General features: G+C 51.0%; 1 protein-coding gene across 3 annotated transcripts in view; it reads right to left on the bottom strand.

Annotated features, from left to right (window-relative positions):
* Positions 1–10,756: 10,756 nt before the first annotated feature.
* CFDP1 (craniofacial development protein 1) overlaps positions 10,757–11,669 on the bottom strand; it is a 127,612-nt gene continuing 126,699 nt past the window's right edge. For all 3 annotated transcript variants that reach the window (XM_073307049.2, XM_073307050.2, XM_073307048.2), the window contains one exon: positions 10,757–11,635. In XM_073307049.2, the coding sequence (XP_073163150.1) occupies positions 11,545–11,635 (91 nt within the window). In that variant the 3' untranslated portion in view covers positions 10,757–11,544. The remainder of the gene's footprint in view (positions 11,636–11,669) is intronic.

The raw sequence follows: 11,669 nt of genomic DNA, 5'->3' as shown, positions 1-11,669 counted from the left end.
TTGAGGCAGATAGTAAGCAGCCTGTGGAGGGGGCAACAGTGGTGGTGGGGGTTGGGGGGACACAGATAGACCAGGGGGCAGGCTCCACGCCACACTCACTATGTCCCCACAAACAGTCCAAATCCCCACCACAAGAGCACAGTTCGAAAGCAACTCAGTCCTTGATGGCCCCCTCCACAGTGTCTGCAGAGTCTCTGTGCACTTCCCCAACAGCAGAAGGTCCTCTTCCTCTTCTCCCTCCTCGAGGCTCCAGCAGCTCCTGGAGGTGATCAGGCAGGAAGGACCCCCCACAGGCCGGAGTGGTGTCCACAGCAGTAGTAACAGATGGGGCTGGAGCAGGGGTCCCTCACTCCCCTCCTCTAGGGCACACGCCAGCAGCCCCCCAAGAGGCTGCAGCAAGAACAACAGCAACCAAGGGTTGGGGGCTGGGGTGGGGTGTCCAGTAGTCAGCCAGCAGTCAGGCAGTAGAGGGGGGCGGTCTGGCCCAACTAGGGGGGAGTAGCAGGAGCAGCCCCTTCCTCTGCACCAGAGTGGAAGGCAGGGAGATCAACCGCAGAAGGAGCAGGTCCCTGGATAGCCAAACAAAGGCTATTCCAGGCCAATCAAACCACCTGACACGATTTAACCAGTTAAGGTCGTTAGGCTAATGCTGGCACCTGACCTCAATTAACTGGCAAAGGGTCAGTTAAGGCCATTAGGCTAATAGAGACAGCTGGAACCAATTAAGGTCCTACTCATACTGCTTAAAAGCTCTCCTTTCCAGCCTTCTCTTGAGAGAAGCCTTGATGAAGGGAGCTGGAGGAGAGGGAGCATTGCTGAATCCTGAGGGACGGGTGACGCTGGGAAAAGGGGACCACAGGGAAGTAGCCCAGGGATCTAAGCAGCGTCAGTGGTGAAGGGAAAAGCTGCCAACAGGGTCCCTGGGCTGGAGCCCAGAGTAGAGGGCGGGCCTGGGTCCCCTCTCCCCCATGTTCCACAGACGGGGCAGGCTCTAGGCACCAGCAAAACAAGCAGGCGCTTGGGGTGGTACGTTCTAGGGGTGGCTCTCCGGCGCTGGCCAGGTCACCCCTAGGAATGTGCCCCTGCAGCCTCCCCACCGCCTGCTGCCGCTGGCTCCCCCCTCCCCTGGCTTGCTGTTTGGTGTGCAGCGAGCTTGGGAGGGAGGGGGAGAAGCGGAGGGGCGGCGTGTTCAGGGGAGCGGGCGGAGCAGAGGTGAGCTAGGGCAGGGGGTTGTGGGGGGAGCCACAGGAAGCAATGGGGGGGAATGCGGCATGCCCAGGGGAGGAGGTGGGGCCAGCGATTTGGGGAAGGGGTTGGGAAGGGGCAGAGTTGGGGCAGAGCCGGCGGGAAGCACGAGAAAAAAGCTGGGGCGGCCAAAAATTTTTTTTGCTTGTGGTGGCAAAAACCCTAGAGTCGGCCCTGTCTAGAGAGATCCCCTTGAGAGGGGAAGCAGACTTTGGTCCAGGCAGGAGGCTACTGAGCTCTAAGGAGCAACAGAGACTGTGGGTATTACACCTTCCAGACTGGCCTGTGACGAATAAGCTTAATAAGCTGTGATCTTTGCTGCCATATTGGGAAATGGAGGTCATATTGGGGGTCTTGGTGAGCTTCTGAGGCCACTGAATCCACCTGGAAGCGCGGGACCCACCAATACAGGCTTGGAGCTTTGTCACAATATAAAAAGATGGGGTCTAAATTAACTATTACCACTCAAGAAAGAGATCTTGGAGTCACTGTGAATAGTTCTCTGAAAATATCCACTCCCTGTGCAGCGGCAGTCAAAAAAGCAAACCGAATCCTGGGAATAATTAAGAAAGGGAGAGATAATAGGACAGAAAATATCATGTTGCCTCTATAAATCCATGATACGCCCACATCTTGAATACTGCGTGCAGATGTGGTCGCCCCACCTCAAAAAAGATATACTGGAAAAGGTTCAGAAAAGGGCAACAAAAATTATTAGGGGTATAGAACGGCTTCCGTATGAGGAGAGATTAATAAAACTGGGACTTTTCAGCTTGGAAAAGAGATAGCTAAGGAGAGACTGCTACAGACTAGGGACCGAAGGGTTAGGCAGCCGTTCTGCAGAAAAGGACCTAGGGGTGACAGTGGATGAGAAGCTGGATATGAGTCAGGCTCCTTGCTGGCTTAGCTGAAAAAGCACCTGGACCCTCTCATCCTGCGCCCTCTTCAGGGGTACACTGGCTTTGTGGGGGACAACAAACTGAGCCCCCTGCTGCCTCACCAGTGGGTGCTCTCCCTTCCCCAGACACTTGTGCACATGGGCACTGAGAGGGCTCCTAGGTGTTTCCTGCTGGCCTTACAGAGTCCTTGAGGTCTAGAGGCTATCAAGGCTTCCCCCACATGGTCCTGCCAGGGTGGGGGAGGGGAATCAGCTCCTCTGGGCTGCCATGGTCCGTGGAGATGGGGACAGTTGGGCCCTGGCCTGAGACCAGTCGCTCTAAGCAGGCGTGGCCAACCTGAGCCTGAGAAGGAGCTAAAATTTACCAATGTACATTGTCAGAAGAGCCACAGTAATACGTCAGCAGCTCCCCTCCCCACCCTGCTCCCAGTGCCTCCTGCCCACTGGCAGCCCTGCCAATCAGCGCCTCCCCGCACCTCCCGATCAGCTGTTTCGTGGTGTGCAGGAGGTTCAGAGGGGGAGGAGCGAGGGCATAGCAGGCTCAGTGGAGGGTGCGGGAAGGAGTGGAGTGGGGGCAGGATCTGTGGCAGAGCCAGGGGTTGAGCAGTGAGCACCCCCCGGCACATTGGAAAGTTGGCGCCCATAGATCCAGCCTCGGAATCGGTGCTTATACAAGGAGCCGCATATTAACTTCTCAAGAGCCACATGTGGCTCTGGCCACCCCTAACCTAGGCTGTGGGCTCTTTGGTGGCAGCATGGCCTGAGATCAATCAACAGGACAAGGGAGGCAGTGAGGTCTGACCTGCCAGGGCAATTTCTGCAGCGTCTCCAGAGCAGTTTACAAAGCAGAAGGCCAGGAGCTTGTGCATGCCTGGGAGACAAGAGAACTGGGTGGACTGAATGAGGCAGGGCTCCGAAGAGGAGTGTGCCCAAGCTCCAGCAGGGCTGGCCTAGAAGTGGCTAACATGGGTGTCTTTTCAGCAATGAGCAGCGCCTTTATCCCTTTTGACAGGGTTACTGGCCGAGTGCACTGGGGGAAGCAGGAGATGTGTTGTATCTTCACGTTAGTACGGCTTTTGGCAAGTCCCACATGACATTCTCACAAGGAAACACGGTCCAGAGGAAATGACTATAACTGTACTATACACAACTGATTGAAAGACTGTACTCAGAGTAGTTATCAATGGTTCGCTGTCAAATGGGGAGAGAATATCTGGTGAGGTCCTGCAGCGGTCTGTCCTGGGTCTGGTACTAGTCAACATGTTCATTAATAACTTAGATAACGGAGTGGAGAGAGTGCTTATCAAATTTGCGGATGACACCACACTGGGAGGGGTCACCAGCACTTTGGACGATGGGATTAGAATTCAAAATTGCCTTGACAAATTGAAGAATTGGTCTGAAATCACCAAGATGAAATTCAATAGAGGCAAGTTCAAAGTACTGCACTTAAAGGGAAAAATCTAATGCACAAGTACACCATAGGGAATAACTGGGGAGGCAGCAGAACTGCTGCAAAAGCTCGGGGGGGCGGGGGGGTCTAGTGGTTCACAAATGAAATATGAGATGTGAGGCATCCGCGAAAAAGGCTCCTATCCTTCTAGGGTGTATAAACAAGTGTGTTGTATGTAAGGCACAGGAGGGGAGTGTCCCACTCAGCACTGGGGAGGCTTCAGAAGAGCACTATGTCCATTTCTGAGTGTCAGGAGTTAGGGAAGATGTGGACAAATTGGAAAGAGTCCAGAAGAAAACAAAAATGATCAAAGATGTAGAGACCCTAATCTGTGAGGAAAGGTTAAAACTTGGGCATGTCTACTCTGGAGAAAAGGGGACTGAGGGGGTGAGTCTTCAAATAAGGATCATTCTAAAAAGGATGGGGATCAATTGCTCTGTGTCCACTGCAGGCAGGACAAGCTGTAATGGGCTTAATCTACAGCAAGAGCGATTCAGGTTAGGTGTTAGGAAAACCCTTTCGAACTCTCAGGGCAGTTATGCTCTGGACCAGCCTTCCCAGGGAGCTTGTAGAATCCCCATTGCTGGAGGTTTTTAAGAACAGGTGGGAAAACATCAGGGCTGGTTTAGGTTGTACTTGGCCCTGCTTCAGCTCAGGGTCTGGACTTGATGACCTCTTGAGGTCCCTTCTAGCCCTACGTTTCTGTGTTTACCTCTGCTGCCCTGCTCTTCCAAAGCCAGAGAGCCCAAGTGAGAGCCTAGGAAGTGCTGCAAAGCCATTTCCCTACAGCTCTGAGCCACTATCTGGCCTGAACGAGATGCTTTTCCTCCCTGTACTCCCTGAAGTGGCACTATGACGCTCTGTACCTCAGGAGAACACCCTGCACCCCCATGTTCATTCTTATGTGTGGGATCCAATGCAAAGTTTGTCATGTCGGGTGTCTTCGGAAGGCTCACGATGCACTGAGCATTGTTGTTATAGTAATGTTATAGGTTGTAATTTCATGTATATAGTTGAGGCTGAAAATGTGTCCTCATGGCTTAAAACAAACCCAGACAAAAACTCTCCAAGAGCAGAGGGGAAGTTCACACCTCATCAGGGCATGTATGGGACAAACCCAGCCCAGCCTCACAGGAACAAAGGATACTGGCCTAGGCAGCAACAAAGGATCAGTTGGACTCTCGAGTGAGTCATCCCCCTTCCCCCCTTCCCTTGATCAGTTTGGGACTACGATGAGATAATGCTCACCTGACCCTGAAGGGGTGGGGGGGGGAGGCAAAGCCAAGTGGGAAGAAAGAACATGATAAAAGGAAGAGACATTTGCCATGCTTTTCCTCTCTTTTCCACCTCCATCTACAGACACCACCACCAAGTGACAAGCACTGATCAAAGGGGAGAGCCTGGCTGAAGGGCAACCAGCCAGCCTGTGGTGAGAAGCATCTAAGTTCATAAGGGCAATGAAAGTGTTAAGATCAACTTAGAATGCGTTTTGGTTTTATTTCATTTGACCAAATCTGACTTCTTGTGCTTTGACTTATAAACACTTAAAATCTCTTTGTAGTTAATAAATCTGTCTGTTCTACCTGAAGCAGTTCGTTTGGTTTGAAGCGTGTCAGAGACTCCCCTTGAGATAACAAGCCTGGTACATATCAATTTCTTTCTTAAATTGATGAACTCATATAAGCTTGCAGCGTCCAGCAGGCATAACTGGACATTGCAAGACGCAGGTTCCTAGGATTGTGTCTGGCAGCAGCTGGCCCTCTATTCGACATTGGTGAGGCCTCATCTGGAGTACTGCGTCCAGTTTTGGGCCCCACACTACAAGAAGGATGTGGAAAAATTGGAGAGAGTCCAGCGAAGGGCAACAAAAATGATTAGGGGTCTGGAACACATGACTTATGAGGAGAGGCTGAGGGAACTGGGATTGTTTAGTCTGCAGAAGAGAAGAAGGAGGGGGGATTTGATAGCTGCTTTCAACTACCTGAGAGGTGGTTCCAAAGAGGATGGTTCTAGACTATTCATCTCAGTAGTAGAAGATGACAGGACAAGGAGTAATGGTCTCAAGTTGCAGTGGGGGAGATTTAGGTTGGATATTAGGAAAAACTTTTTTACTAGGAGGGTGGTGAAACAGTGGAATGCGTTACCTAGGGAGGTGGTGGAATCTCCTTCCTTAGAAGTTTTTAAGGTCAGGCTTGACAAAGCCCTGGCTGGGATGATTTAATTGGGGATTGGACCTGCTTTGAGCAGGGGGTCGGACTAGATGACCTCCTGAGGTCCCTTCCAACCCTGATATTCTATGATTCTATGATTCTAAACCACCTGCGACAGCGAAGATGCAAATGGATGACCACTCTCTTGCCGGCTGCCAGAGAAGCTGCCGGTGCCTGAGACACTGAAGATGCAGCCAATGTGATATGACGTGAAAAAAGCTAATGCGGTCTTGGGATGCATCAGGCGAGGTATTTCGAGTAGAGATAAGGAGGTGTTAGTACCCTTATACAAGGCACTGGTGAAACCTCATCTGGAATATTGTGTGCAGGTCTGGTCTCCCATGTTTAAGAAAGATGAATTCAAACTGGAACAGGTACAGAGAAGAGCTACTAGGATGATTCGAGGAATAGAAAACCTGTCTTATGAAAAAAGAAAAGGAGTAGTTGTGGCACCTTAGAGACTAACCAATTTATTTGAGCATGAGCTTTCGTGAGCTACAGCTCACTTCATCGGATGCTGTAGCTCACGAAAGCTTATGCTCAAATAAATTGGTTAGTCTCTAAGGTGCCACAAGTCCTCCTTTTCTTTTTGTGAATACAGACTAACACGGCTGTTACTCTGAAACTTTGTCTTATGAAAGGAGACTCAAAGAGCTAAGCTTGTTTAGCCTAACCAAAAGAAGGTTGAGGGGAGATATGATTGCTCTCTCTAAATATATCACAGGGATAAATACCATGGAGGGAGAATTATTTAAGCTCAGTACCAATGTGGACACAAGGACAAATGGATATAAACTGGCCATTGGGACGTTTAGACTTGAAATTAGATGAAGGTTTCTAACCATCAGAGGAGTGAAGTTCTGGAACAAACTACCAAGGGAAGCAGTGGGGGAAAAAGACCTATGTGGCTTCAAGACTAAGCTTGATAAGTTTATGGAAGGGATGATATGATGGGATCAATTAATTACCAAAATTAGATTATCTTCAACTATTAGCGGTAGATATGCCCAATGGCCTGTGATGGGACGTTAGATGGGGTGGGAGCTGAGCTACTACAGAGAATTCTTTCCTGGGTGGTGGCTGGTGAATCTTGCCCATATGCTCAGAGTTCAGCTGATATCCATATTTGGGGTCGGGAAGGAATTTTCCTCCAGGGCAGATTGGAAGAGGCCCTGGGGGTTTTTCACCTTCCTCTGCAGCATGGGGCATGTGTCACTTGCTGGAGGATTCTCTGCACCTCAAAATCTTTAAACCACGATTTGAGGACTTCAGTAGCTCAGACATAGGTTAGAGGTTTGTTACAGGAGTGGGTGGGTGAAATTTCTGTGGCCTGCATTGTGCAGGAGGTCAGACTAGACTATCCTAATGGTCCCTTCTGACCTTAAAGTCTGTGATTCTATGTGACAACCTTATTAGGATTTGACGAAGGCAGATCACAAATGTGTTCTGAATCTGCTGGGAACTAGACCCTGAAAGATGAGATAGTTGAAATGAGCAGCTCTGGGCTTGGCTGTTCAGGGCTGCAAGGCCAGACTTAGGACTGTTTTTGACTCTCTCTCTCCATCCCTCCTTTTAGGGACAGTGAGGACTAGTGGTGCAAGCACAGGCTGGGAGGAGCCCAGTACTCCTTTGTTCTAACCTCACCTCTGGCACTTAGTTGGTGTGTGGCCTTGCACAAATCATGTAACTACTTTGTGACTCAGTTTCCCCAAATTGGCCTAATACTACTTAGCGAGCTGCCTCACATGGGGTTATTAGACAGCAAATGCTCATCAGTGCTTTGAAAACAGACCGTGTTAAAGGAGTGCTAAGCATTAGTCATAGGGACGCATCAGAGCCAGATTGCTGAGGCATAATTTTGCACATGACCCACTTATGCATATGCAACCGCCAACTCTGGCCAAAGCCAGGCAACCTTCTTTGCTGCTGGCAGCATCCCAGATCCTTCAGCAGGGCCCATCAGCCTGAAAGGGCTGCTCTCCTTCAGTTCAAGTAGCTGTTACCTGTTTGGCTAGGAGACAGTCTCTGTCCACATCTCAGCAGAGACCGATTTCCCTCTTTTCAGGTGAAAACTAAGATCCCGAGGGCTGTTCTCATGCTCCCAGCACAGGAGCCAGCCCTGTACTGTAGTCCCAGTATACACATGCCCCCTTCCCCCCAGAGATATGGAATATGGCCAGAATTTCAGCAGTGAGTATATACCACTCCCAGGGACAGGTTTTCACACCCACACCCAATGTCCTTGTGATAAATTGCAGCACCATAGGATTATACCACTCCCAGGGGCACGTTTTCGTGCATGCACGCACATGCACACACACTAAATTGCAGCACCATAGAATAAATGGTCAAGTCTCTTTGGCCCTCTCTGCTCACTGATTCCCCACGCATGGTCTGGGGGTATGTCTACCCTAGAAACGCTACAGTGGCACAGCTGCAGCTTATATGCTCCCTACAGCAATGGAAGAGGCTCCTCCCTCACTCTAGTCCATCCACCTCTCCGAGTGGTGGGAGCTAGGCTGATGGATGGAATGCTTCCGTCGACCCAGCACTGTCTACACTAGGGCTCAAGTCAGCTTAACTACGTCTCTCAGGGGTGTAAAATTTTTACATCCCTACATGACGCAGCTGGGTCAATGTACGTTTTAAGTGTCGATCAGCCCTTAGCCTAATGTCCCACACCTCGGAGCAGCTTCAAACTGCTGCTTTGGAAATAAAATAGCCTGCCACAAACATTCCCTCCTCCTCTTTCCCGCAGAATTCCCCACCCCTCAAAGGACAGTGGCTGCAGAAGAGCTGACATTCAATCTGGGGACGGTGATAGCTTTGCCAGACCTCAAAATGTCATGGCATTCGAGTCTCTGAATTCTCCCCTCTGCGGGACCAGAACCAGGAGTTCTCCAGGACTGGAAAAGCAGGGAGCCTTCAGATTTGGCAACAGGCCCAGTACAAACTGAGGGCCAGAGATAGGAGGTCATGGAATTTGCAGGAGAGAGGGGGTTCCGTTTAGAAGGTTTTATGGTTCCCTCTGTGTGTCATAAAGGTTTCTGGCCTTACAGACGGCAGGCCAGAAAAAATAATCCCAAGAACAAGTCTGACAACTCTACGCAGCATTGCCATCCATGCAGTTTTTCGGTATCTGCTGGCAGGTGGGATATCGGGGGCAGGGCTGTGTGACGTGGTATCAAGGTGTTACTGGCTCTCTTTTGGGATGGCTTGCCCTGCCTATGGCCCCCTGATCACCACACACCATCCCAACCTGCATTCCTGGAGGCAGGATCTGGGAAAGCACTGGCCAAGCCTTGCTCCCCCTGACTCTGGGGGAGGGGAGTTAGGCCAACACAGAGTGCTTTTGAAAACTCCTCCCTCCGTATGCACGGCCTCTGCAAGGACCACAGGACACAATGCATTTGTTACACTCCTTTGATGGCTTCTCCTGAGCTGTGCTCCTTGATCCAGCTCTGATCTCCTTCAAAGAGCTACTGGTTTGACTTCCAACAAAGGGAGTGGAGCAGGATAATTGGTCAGAAATATTTGCTGCTTTTCCAATTTTCCCCTCCCAAACAAATCAGGACTGAAGCAAATCCCACTCTGCAGCATTGATCTCAGCGGTGATCAGCTCTACAAATGAGTGAATGCTTTCTACCACTGGAGAGGAGCTCAGACTCTCTGCCCCTTTCAAATGGTCAAATGCTTTTGCCTCCACCACCGGCAAACCAGGGCATTGGCCCCTCGCAGCACCAGCTCTTATAGCCCGAGCTATGATTTAGAGATCATTTGTAGAACTTTATTCATTACTTTGTTCTTCCTCTCTCAACACCGGTGCAGTTAAACTTGGGGAACCAAGAAGCTTGAGTTACAGGGGTGTGAAAATAGCACCCCAAACTCTCCAGCCCATTTACAGAAAAATTATATGGCGTAAGCAACATCCGTGATGGTGCAGGATGCTATAGAGTCTTTATCGGCACAAACCCAGGGTGGCTGCATTACTGAGGGGCATAAAGTCAGGAGTGAGCTATGGGAGCCATTCATAACGACTGCGGATCAAATGATTATGCCATAAGACAACATAGTCTGTATAGGACTTGTATGAAACAGGAAAGAGAGCCTAGAAATCTAGCAGAGGTACTTCGCTGGGCCCCCTTATGCAGCAGCTGAGCACCTCACACCTCCCTGTGAGGTAGGGCAGTGCTGTCATTGCTATTCTTCAGATGGGAAACCGGGGCACAGAGAGACTAAGGGTATGTCTACACAGGGCTCTGTCATGGGTTTAAGCACAAGCCACACCTTCCATCCACACACAAATCTGTCTGACTGGGGTCAGCAAGCAGCAGGACCAGCACTAGGGGGCTGGGTCTGCACCCACACCCTGCTGTGACTCAGGTCCAAGCCCTGTCATTTTGAAGTGTGGACACAGCTCAAGCCACACATCTGAGTCACAAGGTCTGCGCAGTACAGACACGTTAGCACAGCTGAGAGACCCAGGGCCAGCAACTGTAAACCCAGGTTTACAGTGCAGTGTGGATGCACATGCTCAGACTTGGAAACACTGAGTCCAGAAGTCCTGGGTTTACAATGCAGTGTAGCTGAACCCTCAGTGACTTACTCTAGGGCACACAGGAAGGCTGTAGCAGAGCAGAGAACTGAACCCAGGTCCCCTGAACCCTAGATTAGCACTGTAACCGCTGAGCTGTCCTTCCCCTCAATATTAGAGTCCCATGTGTGCAGACAGCATGCCACTAATCTTATGGCTGAGGCACTGCAGTGGGACCCAGCAGACCTGGGTTCACCCCAGACTCCTTGTTGCACCTTTCACCAGCTCCCCACCTCTGAAATGGTGTCTGTCTCATCTGCTTCGATTGTAAGCTGCTTGGGGCAAGGACTGTGTCTCCCTAAGCGTATGGAGTGCCCAGCATGGGACAGAAATGATGAGACACATGCCAAACACACGACAGCGCAGGGATTGAATCCTTTATTAGTATGACCGACTGGACGCGAGCCTTCCCCCACCTGCTGCTGCTCTCACCTTCCTGGGGAGACTGAATGGAAACCAGACAGAGGGAGGTTTTCTTGTATAAAAAAAAATAAAATCACAAGAACACCCAGACCGGTCAGAGTCGTGTGGAGGAAGGCCCAGCACGGAGGGACTGGGACCTAGCTGGGTCCACAGGAAGAGTGGAGCGAAGGGCTACAACCCGAATTCCACAGCCCAGAGCACCCTCGAAGAGAGGCTTTGACAGCAAAACTGCTGGGGCATCAGCAGGAGTCCAGTTTGTGCTCCGCGCGTGGGGTGAACCTTGATCCCCTCGTCCACTTTCCCAGGCTGCTGGGCGCTGGTGCCCCGAGACAACCCACAGGCAGGGCAAGGCCTTGTCTTTAGGCAGGAAGCGGCCAGCTCCAGCAGCCCATGCGTGCTCCGTCTGATTGCTCCCACTGTCAGCAGCGTAAGGGGCTGGGAGATGGACACTGCCCATGGCTTTCGTGGGGACTGGCGCTCAGAGAGTTCCCATTAGGATCATGCCAGTAGAGATATGCTACTGCCATCGGCTAGGCAATACACCCCCAAAGTGCCCCCACCTGCTGACAAACCCCCTCCCTGCCTTTACAGTAAAAGGAAAAACCCCACAGGATATACAGGTTGAGTCTTGGAAAGAAAAACTGTTTCTGCATTTTGTTTTCAGCAGCTGCCAGCTGCCGGCCGGTTCTTGGATACAGAGGGAGGAGCAAGACGCCCAGTCTCATGGCTTTGTCTTGCTCAGTCTGATGTCACGCTCGATTTCAAACTGCCTGTGATCCACACGTTCCAGAAACGCTTTCCTGTCGATGTACCTGCAGGAGAGAGGGAGGCCAAGAGAAGCAGGGT

This window comes from Lepidochelys kempii, chromosome 12, assembly GCF_965140285.1.
Source record: "Lepidochelys kempii isolate rLepKem1 chromosome 12, rLepKem1.hap1, whole genome shotgun sequence".
Classification (NCBI taxonomy): Eukaryota; Metazoa; Chordata; order Testudines; family Cheloniidae; genus Lepidochelys; species Lepidochelys kempii.
This window is presented reverse-complemented; position numbering and strand designations above follow the sequence as displayed.